This window comes from Lagenorhynchus albirostris, chromosome 2 (assembly GCF_949774975.1).
Source record: "Lagenorhynchus albirostris chromosome 2, mLagAlb1.1, whole genome shotgun sequence".
NCBI lineage: Eukaryota > Metazoa > Chordata > Mammalia > Artiodactyla > Delphinidae > Lagenorhynchus > Lagenorhynchus albirostris.
Window position 1 is genome coordinate 38,151,483 of NC_083096.1, and position 27,633 is coordinate 38,179,115.

The 27,633-nt window shown below is 41.4% G+C and overlaps 1 protein-coding gene across 4 annotated transcripts in view; it reads left to right on the forward strand.

Moving 5' to 3' along the window:
- UTP25 (UTP25 small subunit processome component) overlaps positions 1-27,104 on the forward strand; it is a 29,433-nt gene extending 2,329 nt beyond the window's left edge. For 2 of the 4 annotated variants that reach the window (XM_060130706.1, XM_060130730.1), the window contains 10 exons: positions 1,970-2,140; positions 4,301-4,389; positions 6,078-6,488; positions 8,177-8,396; positions 15,536-15,738; positions 16,907-17,089; positions 17,226-17,338; positions 17,706-17,744; positions 18,063-18,308; positions 25,567-27,104. In XM_060130706.1, the coding sequence (XP_059986689.1) occupies positions 1,970-2,140; positions 4,301-4,389; positions 6,078-6,488; positions 8,177-8,396; positions 15,536-15,738; positions 16,907-17,089; positions 17,226-17,338; positions 17,706-17,744; positions 18,063-18,308; positions 25,567-25,810 (1,919 nt within the window). In that variant the 3' untranslated portion in view covers positions 25,811-27,104. The remainder of the gene's footprint in view (positions 1-1,969; positions 2,141-4,300; positions 4,390-6,077; positions 6,489-8,176; positions 8,397-15,535; positions 15,739-16,906; positions 17,090-17,225; positions 17,339-17,705; positions 17,745-18,062; positions 18,309-25,566) is intronic. The other 2 variants (XM_060130721.1, XM_060130713.1) reach the window with 2 other exon arrangements.
- Positions 27,105-27,633: the final 529 nt, after the last annotated feature.

The following is a 27,633-nucleotide window of genomic DNA, read 5'->3' on the forward strand; positions in this document are numbered from 1 at the left end:
ACCACAGACAGATTGCCCCAGGGGCATGGTGCCTTGTACTGTATGAGCTGGGTGAAAGCAAATGGATTCAAAGCAGAGACTCTTAACATTGTTGGGCTCTGTGATATCTTCAAGAATCTGATGAAAACACAGGACCCTCTGGCCATAAAAATGCAGAAATGACATTTTTGCTTATGATTTCCAGGATTTCATCAATCCTAGTTCAAATCCCCCTGATTGAGAGGAAAGGGAACATAATTCTGTTTTTGTAATGGTCTCAATTTATAAGAGATTATTGTTCCTCCGCTAGAACCAAGTTTAATGGAAGATAGACATAAAATATATAAAACTTTTCAAGCATCAAATTTGAATGGAACTGATAAATATAAGGTGTTAAAGAGATGCAAAGTGGTCACATGCTGCCAGGGTAAATGAGGGGAGGCTTCAGAGAAGAGCTGGGATTGAAAGCTTGAAGGAACTCTGTCTCACTCAGACATCTAGGTGACTATTTTTTTTAATTATTATTATTAATTTATTTATTTTTGGCTGCATTGGGTCTTTGTTGCAGTGTGCGGGCTTCTCACTGTGGTGGCTTCTCTTGTTGTGGAGCATGGGCTCTAGGCACGTGGGCTTCAGTAGTTGTGGCACGCGGGCTCAGTAGTTATGGCTCACGGGCTCTAGAGCTCAGGCTCTGTAGATGTGGCGCACGGGCTTAGTTGCTCCGCGGCATGTGGGATCTTCCCAGACTAGGGCTCGAACCCACGTCCCCTGCATTGGCAGGCGAATTCTTAACCACTGCGCCACCAGGGAAGTCCCCATAGGTGACTTCTAAATTTAACTTTAAAATCAACTTTATTGAGGTATGAATTACATTCAACAAGGTATACCCATTTTAAGTATGTAATTTGATAAGTTTTGACAAATGTGTATATCTATATTGTCACCACCAAAGTCAAGATACAGAACACTTCCAATACCTACAAAAAGTTACTTCTTGTCCTTTTACAGTCAGTTTCCCAGGCCTGGCATCAGGCAACCTCTGACATGCTTTCTTTCACTATGTATTAGTGTTTCCTATTCTAGAAATTCATATGAATGGAAGCATACAGTAAGTACCCTTTTGCGTGTGGCTTCTTTGTCTCCTCATGTTGTGACTCATCCGCGTAGTTCATGTTAGTAATTCATTTCTTTTTATTACTAGAATAGTAGTCCATTGTCTGAATATATCTGGGTAACTTTTTATATCCTATTATCTTAATGCCTATTTGCCTTACTGTATTTTTTTCTATACTTTAAGGTGTCACACACCATTCTTAGTATTTTAATTTATCACTTGTACTCGGATAAAAAACTCGTTGCCTCAGACTTAGGGGTTTTTTTGTTTAATTTTGTTGGTTTTCCAGTTTTCTTTCATGTTTTGGGTTTTTAAAAATGAAAGTTTCATTTTTTTAATTATAAAAGTAATATATATTTACTGTAAAAATTTAAGAAGGTAATATAGTTAACGTATATCTCCTCCACCCTGAGGTGAACACCTTTAACATTTTATAGAACCTTCCAGACTACTTTTTTATGGATATATGAGTGAATACAAGTATATACATATATTTGTGTGTATGTGCATAATGGTCTCATACATTTCTGTAACTTACTTTTTTTCTTTAATAATATAACGTGTGTAACTGTGGGTTCACATTAGCTTAATCACATAGTATTCCATTGTAAATAATACGTGGTAATTTAATTAGTACCCCATCGATAGAAATGACGAAATCATTTTTTTCTAGTTATTTGTTATATCAACGCTGATTTGCACATCTTTACATGTACCGGGTCAGTAGTCAAACTCAATTTTGAAACTTACGTCTTCTACCTGAATTTGCTTAAAAGTAAATGATAGCCTAAGGAATTAGATTTCATTTGTCAACAGAAGTGTAATTATATTTATGAGTAGTAAATAATTTCACAAAATGTTTTATCAAAACTGTAGATGCGGCCTTACCTGCTGACCCTAAGGGAAAAGATGGGCACGGGCCACCTGGCACATCAGAGGAATCCCCAGAGGAGTTTACAGATGCAAAACATGAGTCACTCTTCAGCCTAGAAACCAACTTTCTCGAAGAGGAAAGAGAAGGCAACTGTTCTCTGAAAGCATTACAAGGTCACAGCACAGCTCGTGATGTTTGAATTCAGCTGGTGCTTAGTATGGGTGGTTGTGGTCTAATACCTGTTAAATCTCCTGTTATTGGAATGAGCAGTAATAGAAACAGATAGTTTAGCAGCTAGATGTAGAGCTGGAAAGAAATGCTTCCCCAAGATCTTTTGTGTTATTCAGGGTTAGGCAGTGTTGGGAGTGGGCGTGGCTGTTCAGGAGAACAAACAGTTGAAGAATGATGGCAGGGAAGGCCATTTCCCCAAAGCTCACATCCACAGCTGGGGTCAGGGGAAGACTTCTGATTCTTTTCCCCAAGCAGGGAAGGGAGAGAAAGATGAGAAAAGTACTTTGCATTTTTCTCTCTATCCTTCACTTGCTCTTCCTTATTGGAGCAGTAATTTTCCAGATTTGTGAGACCCGGCAGTGGCTAATCTGATTGGTCCTTATTACCAGGAAGCACCTCAGAAGCCAGAAGGCTCCACCCTGTCTCCCCAGTCTCTCTCTTTTATTTTTGGCTGCATGGGGTCTTTGTGGCAGTGCGTGGGCTTCTCACTGTGGTGGCTTCTCTTGTTGTGGAGCACAGGCTCTAGGCACACGGGCTTCAGCAGTTGTGACACGCGGGCTCAGTAATTGTGGCTCGCGGGCTCTAGAGCGCAGGCTCTGTAGTTGCGACGCACGGGCTTAGTTGCTCCGCGGCATGTGGGATATTCCCAGACTAGGGCTTGAACCCGTGTCCCCTGCATTGGCAGGCGAATTCTTAACCACTGTGCCACTGGGGAAGTCCCCATAGGCGACTTTTTAATTTAACTTTAAAGTCAACTTTATTGAGGTATGAATTACATTCAACAAGGTGTACCCATTTTAAGTATGTAATTCGATAAGTTTTGACAAATGTGTATATCTATATTGTCACCGCCGAAGTCGAGATACAGAACACTCTGGGCCATGCCTCTGTCCCCATGACTGTCACTTAGACAAGCCTGTGGTAGGCTGAGGCAGAGCTCTGCTGTCTCTCAGGTCCTGTGTCTTAGCCTGTGCCTGGGTGGGCAAGTCAGGTTGGTCTCATTCTGTGTCCTGACTGCCTTTTTTGGTCCCAGTGCCATTCTTCAACCAGCTGTGCCATTGAAGTTGAAATTTTAATCCTCCTTTGGTTCTGTTAGCTATTCTAGACAAGAGGAAGAAGTAGCAGGTAGAACTTGGGCACAAACCGCATTCTGAACTCAAAAAAACTTTAAAAAAAAAAAAACGCTGGAGGAAACTTTAGGAGGCTTGACTATCCTAAAGTTTCTCTGGTTGTTTGGTCTGTACTGATACATTATCACCTAGAATTCTTATTTCCTATTGTTCACCTTTATCTTAGGTCTTAATATAAGGTGCACTGCATTTGAAGTTTCACTACCTGGGTCCTTGAATGGGTCATTTAACTTTGCTTCTTACATGAGTGGGACTGGAAGAGAAGAGCACTGACCCTGAGCAATGACCCTACCATTTTGATCATTTGTTCACCTCAGTTGAGTGTTGAACATTTATATTTGTCTTCCAATGCAGGTTAAATCAGACATGGAACCTGCCCTCAGGGATCTTGCAGTCTAGTTAGGTGAGGTAGGACATGCACATATATGTGTTGGTGTGGATAACTGAGGGCAGGGTGGGGCACTTGAGAGAAAGTGATGACTGTCTATAGGGGACCAGAGATGGCTTCTTTGGAGCCAGAACTTGCCTGACACAGTAGGCTCCTGGGAAATAGCTATTTATTGTGAGTCAGGGGGTAACATTCAACTGATACTATTTGGATATATAGAAATGCAGTGAATGAGAGGATAGAATTTTCAGTTAAAGGAAGGAAAGCCACAGTGGCAGAAGAATTTGAGAGCCATGTAATTCAAAAATTACATTAGAGAGGTAAGTTAGAGGTGTATGTTGAATTTCAGACCGAGACGTTTCTTCAGAGGTTTTTGAGCTGGGGAATAATGTGATTAAAGAAATGCTTTAGGGAGATGAACCTGTCAGAAACTTTTAAGCTCTGGACTGGGATAAATGATGGGGAAAGTTGATGGGGAAAAAGATGAGTTAATATCATGAAAACAGGATGTCATTCACAGGGGAAGACTGGAAAATCCCTGTCATTTGCTCTAAGTGTTCTAATATTCTTTATTTCTGAATTAGATCCATTTGCACAACATGTAAACAAAGAACTGAAAGAAAAAGAAATCCAGGCTGTTGCCACAAATCCCAAAACTACCCACCAGCTAAAAGTAAGCATTGTTTCATCATCACAGTCACAAATGGAGAAAAGCAGTGGTCTTGGGTTTTAGTGGTCTCCCTGAATGTATGATACACACCCGTGGCAGATGGCTTGATAGGGAGCAAGACAGAGGAAGACTGGAAGAGCCCAGTAAGGCACAGGCATAGCTAGCAAAGGCACTGGGAAGCTGGAAGGTGGGGACCAATAAGATAAGAATGCTTTGGAGACAGGTACACCAGGGTTTAGACCAACGTCTGCAACGGGCTATCTCATGACCTAAGGCAAGTTAATCTACCTTTTTAATCTCCACTGTTCTCATCTGTTAGAGGGGGACAGTAATGCCTGCATCAAAATAAAGTAATTTATTTTACTGGAAGGTACGTACAAAGTGTTCAGTCAAACAGTAGCTACTGCTGTTCATTTGTTTGAAATATCTGAGATAAGTTCACATCTAAATTATTCAGTATGGAGCAGTTTTTCTTTTGTCGGTGATTTTTTTTCACCACTGATGCTATTCATAAGAATTGGTCATCCTTGTTTCCTTGTTTCATTGAAATTTTTATTGAGATAATAATTATAGATGCAGTTGTAAGAAATAATACAAAGGTATCCCATGTGCCCTTTGCCCGGTTTCCCCCAGTGGTAGCATCTTACAAAACTGTAGTACAATATCACAAGTAGGAAATTTCCACTGATACAATCTACCTGTCTTATTCAGATTTCCTCACTTTTACTCCTGCTCCTTTGTGTTATTTAGTTCTGTACTGTTTTATCACGTGTAGGTTGCCCTGGCCACCACCACAGTCAACATACAGAGCATTTCCAGCACCAAAGATCCCTCCTCTTCGCTGGTGCCATTTTATAACCACACCCACCTCCCTTCCCCCATTCCTAACCCTTGGTAACCACTAATCTGTTCTCCATTTGTATAATTTTGTTATTTCAAAAGCGTTATATAAATAAAATCATACAGGTTGGCTTTTTTCACGCAGCATAATTCCCTGGAGATTCACCCAGTTGTTGGCATATATCAATAGTTAATTCTTTTTTATTGCAGAGGTCATCCTTTCTTTATTGCTAAGATCAGCAGTTTTGTTACAGTGCAAAAATTCCCAAACTGGTATTCCACAAAATATTATTCTTTACGATTCTAATATATGTCTCCAAAAAAAAAAAAAAAAATCCAAAACAACAACAAAAACCTTGTTCCATGTCCAAGTAAATTTGGAAAACTCTGGGTCAAACGAAGTGGAACAGAGTCCTTGTTACAGGACTCAGCAGAACCTTTAGTGTCTGATCTGCATGTGACTCTCCCTGAGGGGGATTAGGTTTTGTGGTGTTTACCGAAGTTATTTGACCGTCGGGCCCCCTTTTCTTTTGTCTAGAGTAAATTTTTCCACAGGACAGTTTGTGACCCACTGATCTAGTGAAGAGCTCACAAGGTTTCTAAAGTCAGAAACCTTGGGCTCTAACCCTTAGCTCTGTTCTCCCCTGTTTGTCTGAATCCTATAACTTCTGAATCTCAGCATTTCCTAAACTGCAAGAAGAGCATCATAGTGTTTACCTTGTAAGGTTGTTGTGAGGATAAAGTGAGAGGATCTGTAAGTTGTGAAAGGCCTTGGTAAATTATAAAGCACTATATGAATGTAAGGTACTACAATTCATTTCTAACTTAGTTCTTGATCATTTCTCCCACAGTGGCCCATCCTGGGCCAGCTTGTCTTTTCATCCAGGTTTCAACAGTTGGAAACCTTTAAACCCCCAAAGGACATTGACTTAAAGTCACTTCATCTCCAGAAGCCTCTGGAATCCACTTGGATCAAGACCAACAGCCAGTTCCTCTCTGGCCCCCCAAATTCAAGTAGCCCCTTCACACCCCTCCAGAAAGAGCTCTTCTTAATTATGAATTCTTACCGGGACCTATTCTACCCAGAAAGGACTGCCCTGAAGAATGGGGAAGAGATCCGCCACGTGTACTGCCTGCATGTGATAAATCACGTCCTCAAAGCCAATGCCCAGGTGCTTGCCAACAACAGCAGATGCCGAAGCCAGAAACTTGGGGTGGGTGATGATGATGACTTCAGGGACCAAGGGCTAACGAGGCCCAAGGTGAGTGGCAGCAGCAGAACTTTGCCCTCAAGGAGGCTGTAAGGCACTAACATATAGGTCCTGGCACTTAGCAGGTTCTCAGATGTTTTAATGATTGGAATAATGAATGAATCCAAGAATGAGCATATTAGATGGGCCAGGTAATGTCAGAGCAGTGCTGCAGATAGCTCAGTGGACTGTCTCTAACAGCAGATCTAACTGGAAACTGGAGCAGGAGGTACCTCCATGATAATTCTCTCCTTAAAGATAAACCCTGTTCCTACATAAGTAACACTCCACTATAAATCTCTTCTTTGTGATTGTGAGAGCTGGATGGGACCTTAAGGAGCCTTTTATTCAATCCCTACTTATTACACCTGTGGACAGAGACCAAGGACTCTCTTCACTAAGCCACATAAATATGTAAACCTTGGAAAACAAAATCCCTATTTTTGCATTGTATCGTTATTGCTGCTTAAAGTGATGATTACATTTATGTGGGCTCATAAGCCTAAGCTCCAGTGGATTGGGGGCTTACATCTTTTAATTCTGTCTACATTTTTCATGATGTCCTGGAGCTAGATACTGTGCCGCCCATACCCCCTTACCCCTTAGCCTCTGTGTCTATATTGAAGAAGCCTCATCTTCTTAGATTCTTCTCATTGAGCTTAATAGGATTTTAGGATTTTAATACTGATATGGCTCTTAGAGATTTCTTAGTCCAACCCTCTTGTTTGATAGTTGGGGAAACCAAAGCCTAGACACTTACTTAGTGTGACAGCCGGGACAGTAACTTGGCCCTCTTCAAAACTGATCCATCATCCCTGCACTGTACCAAACTGAATCACTACACCCATCTGGCTGTGCTGGTTGCCCTTCTGGGAAACTACCTCAGAATCTTGAACATCTGGATAATAAGATTATCTGTTTCCATTTAGAATTGCAAAATAGAATATGAGGTAGATTACCCATGAATCACATTCAGAATTTGGTGAATTGCCTGATCTGACTGGGGTTATATCCATTGATTGTATTGTTTACACAAGGGTAGTTAGAAGTTAATCATTTGTTAAGCATCTTCTGGGTTTTTTCCTCAACAGTTAAAATTAAGCACTTTTGGAAATGTTTGGAAAACTGAATCCTATATTTCCCATTGAAATATGATCTTATTTCAGAAATCCTTTATCATCATTTCTGAAAAATGTACTAGGAAATGTACTAGAAAAGTAATGATGTTTTAGTCCTTTCCTTACTAGCTTTATTCTCTACTTAATACATCTAATTCATTTGTTCAGCATATTCCTTGGGTCTTACGGATCAAAATACTGAACTTAGTTCTGTGGGAGACAGAAATGAGTAACATTTCTTGTCCTGAAAGACCTTTGTGTGTTTATGCCCTTGAGTTTTTGCTAATGGACACCTCTGTTAAAGGCATTGACTTAACCTCAAAAAGTATTTCTACGTTCTGCTTAAGAATTGCCCCCCCCGCAAGGAGCCATGAGATTGAAGTCCATAGGACATGGTGCTGTGGGTCGGAAAGATGCTCAGCCTTCAGTACTGAGCCAGGTCCTGTGTAAAGAGGGTGACACGGATGTGGTCCTTGGCCAGGGGCTGCGGAACAGAGGGCTCCTTAGGTCCTCAGCAGGCTCACCTCGAGCTGTCCTTCCTTCCCCTTGCCCGTCCAAGGCTGCCCATCACTCCCTCCACAGGTGCTGATAGTGGTGCCATTCCGGGAAGCTGCTTTGCGGGTGGTACAGCTCTTCATCAGTCTTCTTGAGGGCGACAGCAAGAAGAAAATAACTGTAAGCAACAAAAAGAGGTTTAATGGAGAGTATGGCTCAGATCCCGAGGAGAGACCACCCAACCTGAAGAGGCCTGAGGATTATGAAGCTGTATTTGTTGGCAACATCGATGACCACTTCAGGACTGGTAATTCCTCCTTGTCAAAACTGAGACCCTGAGGGACCTGAGGTGTGAGGTGCGCATAGCTGGAAGCTAGAAGCCTGGAATTAGGCATTCCTTCAGAGGGTCACTGACTCAGCCTCCTAGCAGAACCAGGATGCATTTGAGACGACTCATCTGCCAGGGGAGAGTCTTGCCTTGGCTAATGGGGTACATACTCGGATAATGGGATGGAGTGTCTGTGAAGGCATGTATGAAAGGCACATGCATGTTTATAACAAATGTCTCAGCATGCCTATAGCTGGTAGCTCATGGTCAATGCTACAGGGGTTCTTGGGGGAGTTGGAGGTGATGGGGCTGGGTGGGTCAGTCTGGGGAAGATGAATCAACTAGATCATCTGTACATAATGGACTTCCCTCCTGCCTGCCATGTGGAGTGCCCACATCTGAATTATCTCCACTCTGTACTTACTGACTCCCACCCAGCTTTGCACATTTTTGCTTGTCTGTCATTCAGCTCCCATGTACTTGGCTGGTTGTACATTGAAAAAGTTCCTGGAAAATATTTTTAGTCACGTATGCCCATTTACCAATTATTAAGCATCTACTATGTGCCAGGCACTGTTAAGAAGCTGGAGACATGGTATTAAAAGTTACTGTTAAACAAGTCCAGCCTTAAGACAAATCAGACAGTATGGGATGAGATGTGTTATGGTTAGAGGATAGTGGGTGTTCTATTTAAAGTATTTAAAGCAAATATCCGTACTCAAAATGGGCACAGGACTGTTAGGGAAGGCCTTCTGTTGGAGGTACCTTCCATACTAAGTTGAAACCTGAGTAGGATTTAGCCAGGTACAAAGTGCGGTGATGAGAGTGGAAGAAAAAGTTTCAGACAGGAAACTGCATGTGTGGAGGCATCAGGGCGAATAAACCAAATAGACCTAAGATTCAGAGGCTGTAGCATGGCTGGAGTGTGCAGTGCAAGGGGATGAGAGCTTATGGTTAGTTTTGAACATATGCAGGTGGCCAACAAGCAGCTGGTAAGTCAGTCTTTTGTTTAATTGATATATAATTGACATATTAGTTTCAGGTGTACAACATCGTGATTCAATGTCTATACCTTACAAACTTATCACAACAATAAGTATAGTTACCATTTGTCACCATACAAAGTTAATGCAATATTATTGACTATATTCCCCATGGCATACATTGGATCCCTGTGACCTGTTCACTTTATAACTGGAAGTTTTATACCTCCTGATCTCCCCCATCCATTTTGCCTACCCTCCAACCCCGCCCTCCCTTCTGGCAACCACCAGTCTGTTCTCTGTATCTATCACTCTGGTTTTTTGTTTGTTTTGTTTTTTAGATTCCACATCTAAGTGAAATCACATGCTATTGATATTTGTCTTTGTCTGACTTATTTCACTTACTGTGATACCCTCAAGGTCTATCCTTGTTGTCACAGGTGGCAAGATTTCATTCATTTATGGCTCAGTAATATTCCATTGTGCGTGTGTGTGTGTGTGTGTGTGTGTGTGTGTGTGTGCACGTGCACACCACATCTTTATCCATTCATCATCTGTGGACACTTACGCTGCTTCCATATTCCATATCTTGGCTATTATAAATGTTGCAGTGAATGTAGGAGTGCATATATCTTTTTGAATTAGTGTTTTTTTTTCTTTGGATAAACACCCAGAAGCTGAATTGCTCAATTGTATGGTGGTTCTATTTTTAATTTTTGAAGAACATCCATACTGTTTTCTATCGTGGCTGCATCAATTTACATTTCCACTAACAATGCACAAGGATTCCCTTTTCTCCACATCTTTGCCAGCATTTGTTATTTCTTGTCTTTTTGATAAGACCTATTCTGACAGGTTTGAGGTGATATCTCATTGTGTTTTTTTTTCTCTATGCTTTGGTTAATAGCAACTTATAATACATGGTGGCTATAAGAATTTATAACTCCAAAATCACAGCCTATCATTTTATATTATTTCATTTTGATCACAACACTTACTAGCCACCTGATACATTCTTCTTCTTCTTCTTCTTCTTTTTTCTTTTAATTGGAGTAGGTATAGTTGATTTACAGTGTTATGCTAATTTCTGCTGTATGGCAGTGACTCAGTTATACACATATATACATCCTTTTTTATATTCTTTTGCATTATGGCATATCCCAGGAGATTGGATATAGTTCCCTGTGCTATACAGTAGGACCTTGTTGTTTTCCCATTCTAAATGTAATAGTTTGCATCAACTAACCCCAGACTCTCAGTCCATCTCTCTCTCCCCACCCCTGACCTTGGCAACCACAGGTCTGTGAGTCTGTTTCTATTTTGTAGATAGGTTCATTTGTGCCATATTTTAGATTTCATATATAAGTGATATCATATGGTATTTGTCTTTCTCTTTCTGACTGACTCCTCTTAGTATGATAATCTGTAGTTGCATCCATGTTGCTGCCAAATGGCATTATTTTGTTCTTTTTTATGGCTGAGTAGTATTCCATTGTATATATGTATCACATCTTTATCCATTCATCTGTCAATGGACATTTAGGTTGTTTCCATGTCTTGGCTATTGTGAATAGTGCTGCTATGAACATAGGGGTGCATGTATCTTTTTGAATTATAGTTTTGTCCAGATATATGCCCAGGAGTGGGATTGCTGGATCATATGGTAATTATATTTTTAGTTTTCCGAGGAACCTCCATACTGTTTTCCATAGTGACTGCACCAACTTACATTCCCACCAACAGTGTAGGAGGGTTCCCTTCTCTACACACCCTCTCCAGCATTTGTTATTTGTAGACATTTTAATGATGGCCATTTTGACCAGTGTGAGATGGTACCTCATTGTAGTTTTGATTTCTCAGTGTGATTTTGATTTGCATTTCCCTGATGATTAGTGATGTTGAACATCTCTACATTTGACTGTTGGCTATCAGTACGACTTCTTTGGAAAAATGTCTATTCAGGTCCCCTGCTATTTTTTAATTGGATTGTTTGGGTTTTTTTTTTTTTTTTTTTTGCAGTACGCGGGCCTCTCAATGTTGTGGCCTCTCCCATTGCGGAGCACAGGCTCCGGACGTGCAGGCTCAGCAGCCATGGCTCATGGGCCTAGCCACTCTGCAGCATGTGGGATCTTCCTGGACTGGGGCATGAACCCATGTCCCCTGCATTGGCAGGCAGACTCTCAACCACTGCGCCACCAGGGAAGCCCTTTAATCCATTTTGAGTTGATTTTTGTAGATGGTGTAAGCTAGTGGTCCAGTTTCATTCTTTTGCATGTAGCTGTCTAGTTTTCCCATCACCATTTGTTGATGAGACTGTCTTTTCCACATTGTATATTCTTGCCTCCTTTGTCATAGATTAATTGACCATATAAATATGGATTTATTTCTGGGCTCTCTATTCTGTTCTGTTGAACTGTGTCTGTTTTTGTGCTATTACCATACAATTTTGATTACTGTAAACTTGTAGTGTAGTTTAAAATCAGGTAGTGTTATACCTTCAGCTTTGCTCTTCTTTCTCATAATCAGTTGGGCTATTCAGGGTCCTTTGCAGCTCTCTACAAATTTTAGAATTATTCTAGTTTTATGAAAAATGTCATGGGTATTTTGATAAGGATTGCATTAAATCTGTAGATTTCTTTGGGTAGTATGGACATTTTTTTTTGAATTTTATTTATTTTTTTATACAGCAGGTTCTTATTGTCCATTTAATACGTATTAGTATATACATGTCAGTCCCAATCTCCCAATTCATCACACTCCCACCCCCACCACCACTTTCCCCCCTTGGTGTCCAGTATGGACATTTTAACAGTACTAAATCTTCCAATCTATGAGCATGGTGTATTTTTGCATGTTTGTGTCATCTTTAATTTCTTTCATCAATACCTTGTAGTTTTCCAAGTACAAGTTTTTTACCTTCTTGGTTAGATTTTTTCTAGGTATTTTATTCTTTTTGATGCTATTGTAAATGGATTGTTTTCTTAATTTCTCTTTCTAATAGTTCATTATTAATGTATATAAATGCAACAGATTTTTGTTAATTTTGTATCCTTCAACATTACTAAATTTATTTATTAGTTCTGACAGTTTTTTGGTGGAGTCTTTAGGGTTTTCTCCATAAAGTATCATGTCATCTGAAAATAGTCAGTTTTACTGCCTCCTTTCCAATTTGGGTATCTTTTATTTCTTTTTCTTGCCTAGTTGCTGTGGCTAGGATTTCTAATACTATGTTGAATAAAAGTGGCAGAAGTGTGCATCCTTGTCTTTTTCCTGATTTTAGAGGAAATGCTTTCAGCTTTTCACCACTGAATATGATGTTAGCTGTGGGTTTATCGTATATGCCTTTGTTATGTTGAGATACATTCCCTCTATACCCACTTTGTCAACCCATCCTTGCATCCCTGGAATAAATTCTACTTGATTATAGTGTATGGTCCTTTTAATGTATTGTTGGATTCAGTTTGCTAATAATTTGTCAAGGATTTTTGCATCTATGTTTATCAGGCATAGTAGCCTGTACATTTCTTTTTTTGTGGTGTTTCTGTCTGGTTTCAGTATCAGGGTTATGCTGGCCTCATAAAATGAGTTTGGAAGTGTTTCTGCCTCTTCAGTTTTTTGGAATATGTTCGAGAAGGATAGGTATTAAATCTTTAAATATTTCGTAGAATTTACCAGTGAAGCTCTCTGGTCCTGGTCTTTTGTTTTGGGGGAGTTTTTTGATTACTGATTCAATCACATTACTAGTAATTGATCTATTCACATTTTCTGTTTCTTCATGATTCAGTTTTAGAAGATTGTGTGTTTCTAGGAATTTATGTATTTCTTGTAGGTTATCTGACTTGTTGGTGTATAATTGTTCATAGTAGTCTCTTATGATACTTTGTATTTCTGTAGTGTCAGTTATAACTTCTTTTTCATTTCTTATTTTATTTGGGCCCCTTCTCTTTTTTTCTTATTGAGTCTGGCTAAAGGTTTGTTAATTTTGTTTATCTTTTCACAGAACCAGCTCTTAGTTTCACTGATCTTTTGTTTTTTGTCTCCGTTTCATTTATTCAGTATTTCTCATCTGGCTTTTATTATTTCCTTCTTTCTTTGTTGGAAGTTTTTTTTTCCTTTCAGCATATTCGAACATATCATGCCATCTCCTTCTGGACCACAAAGTTTCTGATGAAATATCAGCTGATATTCTTATGGGGATTCCCTTGTCTGTAATTAGTTGTTTTTCTCTTGCTGCTTAAGATTCCCTCTTTACCTTTGACTTTTGACATTTTAATTATAATGTGTCTTGATATGAATCTCCTTGGGTTCATTTTGTTTGGGACTCTTGGTGCTTCTGGACCTGAATGTCTGTTTCCTTCACCAGGTTAGGGACATTTTTAGCCATAATTTCTTCAGATAAGTTTTCTGCCCCTTTCTTTCTCTCTGTCCTCCTTCTGGGACCCCTATAATGTGGATGTTAGTACCCCTTTCTCTCTCTTCTTCTGTGACCCCTTAACACCGATGATAGTACACTTGATGTTGTCCCACAGTTCCCTTAAACTGTCCTCATATTTTTAAAATATTTTTTCTCTTTGCTGTTCTGTTGGGGTGATTTCTACTACCTTGTCTGCCAGGTCACTGATCTGTTCTTTTCTACCATCTAGTCTGCTGTTGATTCCCTCTAGTGTATTTTTCAGTTCAGTTATTATAATCTTCAGCTGTGTGAGTTCTGCTTAGAACTTTCTTATATTTTCTATCTCTTTCTTGAGTTTCTCACCGTGTTCGTTCATTCATCTCCCAAGTTTGATGAGCAACTTTATGACAATGACTTTGAATTCTTTATCATTAAATATTTTTTCTGGGATTTTATCTTGTTCCTTCATTTGGAACATGTTCCTCTGCTTTTATCTTGTTCCTTCATTTGGAACATGTTCCTCTGCTTCCTCACTTTGCTTGACTCTCTGTGTTTGTTTCTATGTATTATGCAAAACAGTTATTGCCCCCTGTCTTGAAGGAGTGGCCCTGTGTGGGAGATGAACTGTGTTTTAACTTTTTCCTAGTCCTTGGTTGTCTTATAAACTCTCTGTTTGTTTCACGCCCATGGAGTCTAGAAATGCAGTCCCACCCCCATCTGCCTGAGCCTGGTGCTCAAGGAGTGTCCCCTGTGTGGGCTGCATGCGTTTGTTGCCTCAGGTCGTGTCCTGCAAGTGGCATGAGATGGGGTAGGCGTGGCTGCTGGTTGGCCATGTTTGTCAGTGCTGCACACAAGTAGTGCAGGGAAGTGGGGTAGGGGGTACTCACCCACCACCACTGTTAGCAACTTAGAGTGAGAGTGCAAAAAACGGCACCCACCCGTGCTATCAAGGTAGAGGGAACTTGTAAAAATGGCATCTGCCAGCATTCTGTCCCCAGAGAGAGTCCCAGCCAACTTCTGCCCCTCTGGTAGGTGCTTTAAGATTAGCAAGTGAGTCTCCTTCACGTATGAGAAGAGTATGGGCTCTCTACAAACTGCTGCTTGTTGCTTAGGAAAGAGATGTGGGCAGGAAATATAAATTTTTGTGATGATAATGTCAAAGCCATAATTAGTGAATATATTTATCCAAAGCTTTATGTAGAGTGAAAGAGAACTTGTGGGTGAATCCAGGGATTTGTAGAAGAGCTCTTTGAATATGGAAAAATAGATAAGGACCAGGTCAGTAATAGGAGAAGTAAGTGTTAAAGTCGTGGAAACCACCGGTAAGGAAAAGAACATTTCAAGGAGGGTGTGCTTATGCGTTCGTGACAAGAAACACGAAAGTGCCATTGAATTGGGAACTGAGAGCTGTTGGTGACCTTAGCAAGAGTCATTTCAGTGGTGTCCTGAGACTCAGAGGCAGATTGCAGTGCATTAAGGAGTGAGTGGGAGATTTTAAAGTAGAGACAATTTTCTGGAAGGTTTGCCAGTGAAGGAAAAGAAGAGGGTGGGAGCTAGAAGGGACCGTAGATGCAAAGGAGGGATGATGATGATGATTTTAATAATTAAAGCAGTTTGAGCACAATTATATGCAAAGGGGAAGATGTGGAAGGTACAAGGGGAGGCTGCAGTTTGAGAGGGTGGAAGCTAATGGCTTGGTGGTGACTCATGAACTGATGTGTGCTTGGCTGTTTTGTGTATAGGAGTGGCAATACTGCAGAGAAGCATCCGACTTTATGCCCCCTTCTATTCATCAGACATCCTCATTGCCTCCCCTCTGGGCTTGAGGACCATCATTGGTGGAGAAGGAGAGAAGAAGAGAGATTTTGACTTTCTGTCTTCTATTGAGCTTCTCATCATTGATCAAGCTGACATTTACCTGATGCAGAACTGGGAGCATGTCTTGGTAATGCTGGTCATTAACATTTACAGACAAGAAGCTCAGTGGTTTGAGTCTGAAATGGTTATTAAAGTCCAGATTAAAACTCAGCTTGGAAATGGAAATATTCCACATTTTCCAGTTTGAAAATGGGAAATGTTGTCCCCTCTTCTACCCACAAGTTGGTCAGTAAAGTATCCAGAAAGATAAAAATTCTTGTCAACATTTTCAAATCTCCAGAAAAGATTTCTTCCCCTTAAAAGTTGCTTCTAGTAATAGACCAGTTTAGTGTGGTTGGTTGGTTGGTTGGTTGAAATTCCTGCTCACCAGGAATGTTTTTATCTAAAGTAGTTCCTCCTATTTATGCTCGTTCTCTTTTGTTTGGTCTTCTCTTCAGTGGAGATGGGAAAACATTGCTCATGGTTTCTTAATTAGTGATGCTTTGCAGAGAAATGTAAGATGTTTTTGTCCCCCTACTGTAATTTGTGCTATAATTTTTTTTCTCCCTCTCAACATACCCTGCAATGTTTTGGGGTTTAGGATTGTGCTTTGGAACAATCCTCATCACAGAACTATAGGTTTATTTTTCTAAGGCACGTGAGAATTTACCTTTTCTGCAACCCCAGGACTTGGAGTAAGTTTGGGACAAATAAAGGGGAGTACTTATTTATAAAGTAGGGAATAATCTTATAGTACTTGTGACCCTTCAATATACATTACAAGGTAAAAATATGATTAAAATAGAAAAGGCATGTCGATGGTTGAGTCATCTTTATTTTGAGCAAAAGGCACATGTAGTCACTCAGGGAATTTTCTAACATTGTTGGGAACTGAGTCATGGAAGGACAGCAGCTCTGTTTTCCATGTCATTTCCCTTCTTGTCCAAATCTGGAACTGAGTTGCTTATAGAGTGACCAGAGTGGCATTTCAGAATTTCCTTTAAAAGAAATATTCTGTATAGGTAGCATCTTGATCCTTTTTGAAAGATCCACGAGGTGGCCAGTTTGAGCTTTTCTTCTTGTTCACTTGACTATGGGCAAGTCACTCAGCCATCTGAGCCTGTTTTCTTGTAATTTGGGAGATGATAGTATGTACTTCATGGGGTTAAATAAGATGATGGGCTTATAGAAAGGTTAGCAATGCCCACCAGGTAAGTGTTCAGTAAGTATTAATGGAGTATTATTTCTGCTCAAAGCATTTGATGAACCACATGAACCTACTGCCCTTGGACTCACATGGGGTGGACTTTTCTCGAGTGCGCATGTGGAGCCTCAATAATTGGTCCAAGTACTATCGTCAGACGCTGCTGTTTGGGGCCCTGCAGGATGCCCAGATCAACTCTGTGTTCAACAAGTACTGCGTCAATGTGCAAGGCCAGGTGGGTTCTCTCCTTCTTTCTCTGAATTTTCATGAAGTATTGTGTATTGTTTGGGTCATGAGGCAGAAGGAGAGGATAGCATTTGGTCAACAGTGGGGATAGCTCACTTCCTAATGTTCTCACTGACTCCTGGCAGGTGGCTGTGAGGAACGTCCCGATGACAGGCTGCATCAGTCATGTCCTGGTGCAGCTCCCACATGTCTTCCAGAGGATGGAAGCTGAAAACCTCGCTTCAGTGATTGATGCCAGGTACCCTCCCCTGTCCCATTGGACCCCTGGGGGTCACAGAGAGGGATTTTACTTGGGCATTCAAATTTAGAATTGTATTCCATGTTGGCTTTATTAGTTAACCACTTACAAAATGAAATGAGGTAGTTGAATCCAGTCATGCCATTGACAGAGGAGGACACTGAAGGCCAGAGAAGTAGTGTCTTGTCCTAGTTCCGATAGTGGCAGGGTTAGTAAATCAGGGGTACTTTCCCCTAGACTGTGGCATTTTAAAATTACATTAATTTTTTAATGCCGCATGTCAACAACTTAATTCTAAGCCCTTCAGGGCAAGAACTGTTTTTCTAATTCTCTATGTAATTTTCCCCTGTCTTCTCATTGTGTTTAGTCAGGGGACCCATGGTAGCAGAATGGTGCTTAACACATGGTAGGTGTTCAGTAATTATTTGTTGACTGACTGATTGACACCTGAATGAATGAATGATACAGTTATGTACTTCCTAGAATAATTCTCTGGGATATACCAGCATCACATCTATTCTTCATGATGAATAGCGTTAGCACTTGCTTTTTAATGTGCCTAACAAGTTTTATCCTTACATAATCTCTTTGCAGTGAGGTAGGCCAAGTTGGCCTCTTAGGGGAGGTAGAAGGAGATTGTGACTTGCCCAGGGTCATGCAGTTGGCAGTGGCACTATGGCTCACCTCTAGACCACTGACTTTGCCCTTTGCCTTTCCAAATCAGGTTTAACTTTTTCGTCAACAAGATTTTGCCTCAGTATCGTGATGCAGTCATGTCTCACACGCTTATCTATGTCCCCTCCTACTTTGACTTTGTGCGTCTCCGAAATTACTTCAAGAAGGAGGACCTGAACTTCACTCATATCTGCGAGTACACCCAGAAGTCTGGTGTCTCCAGGGCCAGACACTTCTTCCTTCAAGGAGAGAAGCAGTTCCTGCTCCTCACAGAGCGCTTCCATTTCTACAAAAGGTAAAGTAGGGCCAGGTTTCAAGTGTCCTCTCTGGAGGGCCTGCTTCCAAGTGCATGGTGGGCTTTGCTGTTTTATAAAGTCCTCCCTTGCTTCACCTCCTGCAGACAAGCCAGAGTCTGGGGGGCTGGACAGACTTTTCTTGATTGGTTGGTTGGTTTTCTTCCAAAATGGGCATTGTTGGAAAAGGTGGTAGAAACGAATGAGTGACTACAGCATAACCTGTATATAGATCTGGAGTGGGTCCATACTTAGGGTACCTCCTGTAGCTGTGGGTATACCCCTCAAGAAAGACATTACAGAGTTGAGCAGCTCTCAGCTGAATACAGGAAAGGGAGGAACCTGTCACAGAAGCACAGGTGAAACATTGGGGACTGTGTGGTCTGTGGAGATGGAAGTTGAGTACAGTGTCAGTGTTCAGAAAGTTCTCATTTGTCCTGAGGCAGTGCACACACAACTTCTGCACCAAGGAGAACCAGGACTAAGGGGCTCCTTGAAGTTTATGAGAAGCAAAAGGTGAGGGGCTTAGAGTTGAATATTTAAGGGTTTCAGGGTTTGCTTAGCTTCCCCACCATGTGACTTTGACAAAATAAGTTGTATTGACCTTTTTTTTTCTTTTTTTTAATTCTAATTAGAGTGTTAGTAATATTGAGTCTTCTGTTACTATTTGGATTAGTTGCAGCCCTTTGTGCCCCCAGAGTGTGGTTATTTTATTGTTTTGCTAATTCTCTCTGCTGCCAAATGTGAAAGCCCCTTTTAAGCTCTTACCTAGAGAGACTGGAAATTGCATCCTATAACCTTTTCTTTCCTGATTCACAATAATGTCCAGTGAGTTTAAGTTCTGACTTTACTGTTTTATTAATTCTCAATTATAAGCTAATGAGGGGCACGTTTCCTCAGAGAATCCCTAACATCTAAGCCTGAATCTTCTAGGCTTTGGAACATACTAGATGATGCACCTTGGCATTGCATTGCCTTTTAGTTTATGCCGATATTAGGATGGTGTTCCTCCGAAATGTTCTCCTTACCAGGATGGGGAGGGAGGGATCCAGCAGCCTGCCGGAGCGCAGCAAGCTGGCGTGACATGCCTTCTTTGGGTATTCTGCTGCCTAGATGATCTGCTAGTGGAGAGTTGAGGAGTGACTACATTTGTGTTTGCTGGGCTTCATTCTTGGCTACCCAGACAAGGCTGTTTGGCCCAAGAGTGTTAACGAATGCCTTCTTGCTGGCATCATTATTTGCTTTGTTCCAGTGAGTTGTTGTTTTCATTCATGTTGGAAATGGTATTTTGGGGGAGTTTGCACTCAGCAGGTCTAAAGAGCCCTTAGTTTTCCAAAAGCTTGATACATCAAAGCAAGTCCTTTAAATGAAGTGGATGGATTGGGAAACTTCCCAGCGTGATTGTCTGTAGCAAGTGTGAACTAAGCTGGGATGAGGACTGCTCTCAAGTAGCAGCTTTTCAAGGAAAGGGCCTGATGTCAAAGGAGCCCTTTCTCTTAAGTAGGCAGGACAGTCTCCTGTCTTACACTGTTCATTTATTGACCAAACTGTTTTGTCCCCAAAGTCACTATAAAGACAAACCGAACACATGCCACTAGCTTTATACCCTGGACCAGGTTAGTGGGTGTTTAAGTTGAATGGAGATAATCTACAACTGCCGATTATCTCAAAGTTCCTAGCTATAGATTTTTTTGCTTGAGAGGTCACCAAGGTGATGATGGGTATTTTGATCTGCAGTGTCTTTGTGATTTGATTTTTTTCATTTTACCTTGGGAAAAGTACATGTATTTTAAACTTTAGTATCCAGCTTTAAAATTCTGTATTTATATTCTCTATGGAAGTAGGCAGTGTTAGACATATTGCAGTTTGTTTGTGAGCTAGCAAAAAACTTTCAGCCTGAGGATTTGTTTTCTTTGGGGAGATGAAACCAGTAGATTCTTAGGATGGGATGGGCATTTGGTCATGATGGCCCTCCTGAGGGGAGGACAGTTCACAGTTCTTTCTCTGAGCATTATCAGTGGGTTAGCACAGGAAGGAGGATTCTTAAGCAGGGGGCAATCAGAAACTCTGGAGGTAGGATTTCTGGAGGTGGGAAACGCTAGTGGGGTGTTTCTGAGTGTTCCCTGCCCCAGGGAGAACCCCAGTTGTAGAGGTAACAGACCTAGTCTTTATAGACTGTATGCAGGAGCCAGCCTTGCAAGTCAGTTGTGGGTGCCTCATTTATCTTTAACAGTTGTCAGGTAACATAGACATCTGGAATGTCCTTAATTTTAGGTCCTGTCACAGTGTTATGCCATATTTGTAGGGGTCATTGAAGACCCAAAGCACATACAGGAGAGGAGGAAGGCAGGGGAAGAGGTGCAGAAGATCGTGGGAATTGGTACTAACTGCCCCTCTGAAGGGATTCTGGTCACGTTCTCTTATTTCCAGGAGATGCCTAGTCTCTACTGTGGACGAATTGGTACTAAGAGAGATTTTCTTGGTTTTGAAATATAATACCTATGGGAATTGGTTTTGTTGTTTTATTTTGCTTTAAAAATACTCTCATTATAAGAGTATTACACAATTATTGTAGAGAACCTAGAAAATCTAGGTTAAAAAAATGGGATCACCGGGCTTCCCTGGTGGCGCAGTGGTTGAGAGTCTGCCTGCCGATGCAGGGGACACGGGTTCATGCCCCAGTCCGGGAAGATCCCACATGCCGCGGAGCGGCTGGGCCCGTGAGCCATGGCCGCTGAGCCTGCGCGTCTTGAGCTTGCGCGTCTGGAGCCTGTGCTCCGCAACGGGAGAGGCCACAACAGTGAGAGGCCCGCGTACCGCAAAAAAAAAAAAAAAGGATCACCTATAATCTTATTGATATAAATACCCATTTTGGTGTATTTCTTTCCTGTCTTTTTAATGTAAAAAACATGTGCACGTGCACAGACACAGGCATTTTAAAAAGGATACCAAAATTGGAATCACAGTGGACACATTTGGATTTTTTTTCTTTTATCTTGAATATTTTATGTGCTTATTGAAAAAAAGCTTAAACAAGTTAGCATTTTGGTATATATTTGTATGTTATGGATGTATTTTTAAGTTAATATATATATAGTTCTACTATATGTTGCCCCCACTCCAACTTTTTATTTGGGAAGATTTCATTTCAAAGACATTGTAAGACTCTCCCAGTGAACATCTCTAACTCCTTCCACTTAGACTCCACCAGCTGTTAGCATTTTGCCACATTCTCATGCACCCACATTCTCTGTCTCTCCTTCTCTCTTTCCACTCACATCTCGTCTTTTTTCTTCCTGAACCATTTGAGAGTAAATTACGGGAGGCTTCATGACACTTATTAACTCCTAAATCTTTCAGCCTGTAGAGCCTAAAAACAACATTCTTTTATCTAACCACAACACCATTAACATACCCCTTGACATTACTGCAGTAATACCATCTAACATTTAGTCTGTATGCAAATTTTCCTAGTTGTTCCCAAAATGACTATTACAGCTGTTTCTCACCACCACCACCCCCAATCCAGGATTTAGTTAAGAATCCTACATTGCATTTGCTTGACATGTTTCTTTAGTCTATTTTAGCAGTTCTCAAGCAGGAGCAGTTTTGCTCCCCAAGGGACATTTGGAAATATCTGGAGACATTTTTGGTTGGTACAGTTGGAGGGTTATTTTAGTGGTCTAGTGGTTCAAGTGGGTCAAGGCCTGAGTGCTGCTAGACGTCCTACAGTGCACAGGACAGCCCTTACAACAAAGAATTACCTGGCTTAAAATGGCAGTAGTGCCAGGATTAAGAACCCCTGATCTAGAATAATTCTCTTCCTTTGTTCCTTGTTGTGATACTAATATTTTTTGAAGAGTCCAGTCCAGTTTCCTGTAGAATGTCCCACATCTGGATTTGGCTGTTTTCTTATTATTTAGATCAGTGTTCCCAAACTTTGCTACATATTAGAATCCCCTTGGGGAGCTTTTAAAAATCTGAATGCCGGGGCTTCCCTGGTGGCGCAGTGGTTGAGTGCCCGCCTGCCGATGCAGGGGACACGGGTTTGTGCCCCGGTCTGGGAAGATCCCACATGCCGCAGAGCGGCTGGGCCCGTGAGCCATGGCCACTGAGCCTGCGCGTCCAGAGCCTGTGCTCCACAACGGGAGAGGCCACAACAGTGAGAGGCCCACGTACCGCAAAAAAAAAAATCTGAATGCCCTGGTCATACCCCAGTATCAATGAAATCATGGTGTTTGGGGATGGGGACCAATTACAGGTATTTTTCAAAAACAAATAGGTGATTCAATGAGCATCAGAGTTCAGGGACCAAAGATTTAAACATTATTTTAGTAAGAATTCTACATAGAGGATATTGTGTTCTTCCCCCTGCATCTCCTCAAGAGGCCCAAGGTGTCAGTTTATCCCATTTTGGTGACACTAAATGTAATCATTTGGTCAAGGTAGGTCTGCTAAATCTTTACATTGTAAAAATACCTTTTCTGTGTAATTATAAGTAATCTTTAAGGTGTGTATAGCATCCTTTTTAATGGTTGCATAGTGTTACATTGTATGGGTTTCCTTTTAATGGGCATATTGACTTGTTGTTTTCTGTTATTATATACAGTAATGCCAAGAGCATCCACATGCGTAGTTGATGGCATAGTTGCCTGGGCATTTCCTTAGGATAAATTTGGAAAGGAAAACTTACTTGTTCAAAAGCTGTACCCAGTTTAAAATTTGCTGTGTGTTGCCACTCCCATCTTCTCCCCTCCCCACTAAAATACACACTCACAATAATTTATACTCCATTAGCCTATTTCTGTAAAACCCTACTTTTTTCCAGTGACTTGATAGTCAAAATGATACCTCATGGTTTTAATGTCTTTTTCTTGCTTCTGTGTTTTTTGTAATTGTCAGTTGAATGTAGTGCCTGAGTAAGTAGTTGGCCTGGACACCTCTTCTGTCAGGCCACTAGTGTGGCAGGTGTGAATCTAGTTAGGATTTGGTTGTTACCATAGTTACCTTCTATTTACCACAGACTGCCAGTTCCTCCAGCAGACAGTGGCCCACTGTGGGGCCCGGTGCCGGAGGGCCTTGTCTCAGTGTCCTGCTCCCCTCTCAGCTTCCACCATGCCCTGCACCCCTGTGCCGAGGGAGAGCCTCTCCCACGCTCGGGCCCCTCCCCCAGCAGCAGGCTGCTCCCACTCGCTCCTCCCCTAAGGCTTGAAGTGGGGCAGGTGTTCTCCTCCTGGTCCAGCTCAGATGCAGGCAGGTTCTGTCCATCCGGGGCTTTGGAGCTGGCGCTTTCTCAGGGCTCCTGCACCAGCCTCCACGGTGGCCAGCCTCTGCCTTGTTCTACGAGGGGTCTTGGTGGGAAGGAGTTCCCAGCTTCTCTGCGGTGGTGGCAAACATCTGCTTCCATCAGTGCAGGATCTTGGACTGAACAGGCTTCATGCCCTTTCCCCAGGACAGACTGCTCTTTTCGCTGGATGTAAGTCCTGTGGTGGGGAGGAATGGGGTGAGGGGTTAATGCCCCTCCCTTAAGGCACACAGTTTTGCTGCTTCTGACTCCACCCTGGCAGTTGACCTTTGCCCCTCTCATTGGCTTCAGGCTTTAGCTTCATGTACAACATGGCTCTGGGAAGAGAGTGAGTTTTCATGTCTGCACCACCATCGGGGTGTCTCAGGTCTTCTGCCTTGCCTCCAGTCTCTCCAGGGCTCCCAGTGGAGACCTATGGAAAAGCCCTCATGACTGTGAAGTAAAGGAGTGTCTGGGAATCCCAGGGATTCTGAACTGCCATGCAAGCCCATAATTGCCCTTTAAGAACTTGTTAAAAGTGTAGCTTTTTTCTTCCTACCCACTTTCTTAGCAGCTGCCCTCTTCCCCACTGTGCTGTGCCAAAGGTGAAGTGGTTCATATGTCCTGTCTTTCTTCAGACAATCTTGTCACTCTTTGGAATTCAGTCAGTGATGGGCTGAAGCTGGCTCATACCAGCTCTTAAGGTATGGTTGCACATCTCTTCCCAGTTCCAAGTTCAGCAACATGACACTGGTAGCTTGAAATGGAGTATTTATACCACAGAAATTGGCAAATGCTTCAAATCAGCACCTATCCTCCCCCACTGAGAATCAGTTGTTAAACACACACCAGGGCACCGTTGAATCAGTTCACTTGGTTTCCCTGTGACATCAGCTGTCTAGTCTCAGGAAAAGGAACACTGTTGTAGATTATCTTTTTCTTGTTAGCATGGGAGAAGTATTCTCTTGAGTTTTCTACATACTAAGCAGAAATGGAACTCTGTGTTTGTTTGTTTTGATAACTACTGAGATAGAACTGTGTTTTTTCAACATCATTAGCCATTAAAATTCCTTTATGGAAAGAGGATGTGGAAAGATGAACCAAGTAATTGACTGCAGTTATATTTTGGGAGAGGAGGGTCTCCAGAGAGATCAGGATGAGCTAAGGGATAAAAAGACAAGGAAAACTTATCATCCATGAATAAAATAAAATTCCCGAGGGAGTCTGACATCAGCCCTGTATGAGAGTCTAACAGGAAAAATCAGAACCTTGTCAACGTATAAAATCTTTGGTCATGGAGCCCAAGAGGGAATGATTGATCTCAACCTGAACCGTAAGGCGAGTCCCTAGGGTCTGCATGCCCCCTGCCACCATGCAGCCCTGTGCAGCAGGGAAAGAAGCGAGGAAGCTGTTGAAATTAATTGCCTTCCCATAATGCCTAATGGGTCCTCGGGCAGGATTTTGTAAATGGGTGAACTCGGGACATCTGCCATGGAGTTAACATGTCTACAGAATGACAAGAAAAGACTAATGGGAGTGCATTTACAGTTTATGCAGTTTATTTTATGTACTGGGTCTGGTCTGACCTCATCTCCATTATAGAACACTGTTTTGCCTGATTATAATAAGGATAATGTTAAATTGGAAATGCCTGCTTTTCAAATTTTCTGCGGCAGATTTCTAATCCTTGTCTACTATTCTTCCCCACCCTACCTCAGTCTGCTCAGATTAGGCTCAAGAAGTGTAAATTCATTTTATCATTATCTTAAGCCAAACATTAGGAATTCAAATACGCTGTCACAAAAAATGAGCCCCTCCGGCTCAAATTAGAGTAACTTTTGGTCTGTGTGTTATTTGTGCCATGGTCTTTCTCCTTGCGTGAAACAGCGAGAGTGACTGTGTCCGTGTAAAACTCTTTGGTGGCTTTTCCATAAAATTTCTCATGTAGACATAGCCTCTCTTTCTCCTTCTAACAGATACACAATAAAAGGCATCAGGAACCTGATTTTCTATGAACTGCCAACATATCCCCACTTCTACAGTGAAGTCTGTAACATGCTGCAAGCCACCACCAGAGGAGAGGAAGCTGCCTGGACCTGCACTGTCCTCTACTCCAAGTACGATGCCCAGAGGTTGGCTGCTGTGGTCGGGGTGGAGCGGGCTGCACAGATGCTGCAGTCCAAGAAGAACGTCCACCTCTTCATTACTGGAGAGAGATGAGAGTTGGTTGGACAGGAAATGGTGTTTGCTGTGATATGTCATGCTTGGTTCTGTGTCGCTTAGACCTGATTCTGATCACTTACACCAAGAAGGGCTGCAACAAGGAAGGAGCACCAGGCAGGTTCTTATCAGATACTTCTTTCTTTTCAGATCATATATACCTGAAAAGTTCAGTGTAAACCAGATTTTGGTAAAACCCATCTTTCAGAGGTCAGGGGAGAGCTCATGGGACTCTGAGAAGTTGATAGAAGGAATCTTCTACTTGTGAATTTTTTTGTACGCCATAAATTCTTTTGTTGTGACTTCACCTCTAACTTACTACACTTGGTAAATTCTTTCAGATTTGCCTGTTTCTATTTGACACCTTCTTAAAGTGAGGCATGCATTTCTTTGCTTGTGAGAACTGGTTATGAGAAATTGGAATACTTCTTGCTGTTGAATATCATCTTAGTTTTGGATCACATAGGTTTTGCAAAACTGTTATTTTTCCCCAGCCAAACTTTTTTAAACCTTAAATATTCTATTTTAATTCGACCTAGAAGAGCACATTCATTCACTGATCTTTTTTTAACTCCTAAATGTTTTGGTGAAAATATATACTTAAAAATCACATTATATAAAATAACATTAATTTCTGCTTTATTTCAAGAAATAATTTTGTGAAATTCTTGATGTCGCAAATTCATCTTCAACATCACTGTCTTCATTGCTATAGTCATTTTTTAAGTCATATAACATGAAAAGGAAAAGAAGGTACAGTTTTAAAAACATTTTTAGGATGTTCCCTGGCGGTCCAGTGGTTTGGGCTCGGCGCTTTCACTGCCGAGGCCCAGTTTCAGTTCCTGGTCAGGGAACAAAGATCCTGCAAGCTGCGCAGCGCGGCCAAAAAAAAAAAAAAAAAAAATTGAACTATTCTCAGACAGAAAAATTACAAATTCAGAACCTGAATCATCTGAAAATAAATTGCCAAGTTGCTGGGCCTGTCACTCCTAAAAATCACTCCTGAATTTAGTATGTATTTCATGTAAACAAGGACATTTTTCTATGTAACCTCAAAACAACCGTCAAATCAGGAAATTGCCAGTAATCCTTGGGCCCCATTCAGATTTTGCCAGATGTCCCAATAATAACCTTTATAGCAAAAGGATGCAGTTCAGAGTTACATACTGCTTTGAGTGGTCATGTCTCTGTAGTGGCCTTTATTCTGAATGGTACCTCAGCTTTTTCTTGGCTTTCTTGACCTTGACACTTTATTTTTTTAATTTTTAAAAATTAAAAAAAAATTTTTAACATCTTTATTGGAGTATAATTGCTTTACAATGGTGTGTTAGTTTCTGCTTTATAACAAAGTGAATCAGCTATACGTATACATATATCCCTATATTTCCTCCCTCTTGTGTATCCCTCCCACCCTCCCTATCCCACCCCTCTAGGTGGTCACAAAGCACTGAGCTGATCTCCCTGTGCTATGCGGCTGCTTCCCACTAGCTATCTGTTTTACACTTGGTAGTATATTATAAATCCATGGCACTCTCTCACTTCGTCCCAGCTTATCCTTCCCCCTCCCCGTGTCCTCAAGTCCATTCTCTACATCTGCGTCTACCTAGCCTGCCCCTAGGTTCTTAAGAACCTTTTTTTTTTTCAGATTCTATATATATGCGTTAGCATACGGTATTTGTTTTTCTCTTTCTGACTTACTTCACCCTGTATGACAGTCTCTAGGTCCATCCACCTCACTACAAATAACTCAATTTCTTTTTTTTTTTTTTTTTTTTTGCGGTACACGGGCCTCTCACTGCTGTGGCCTCTCCCGTTGTGGAGCA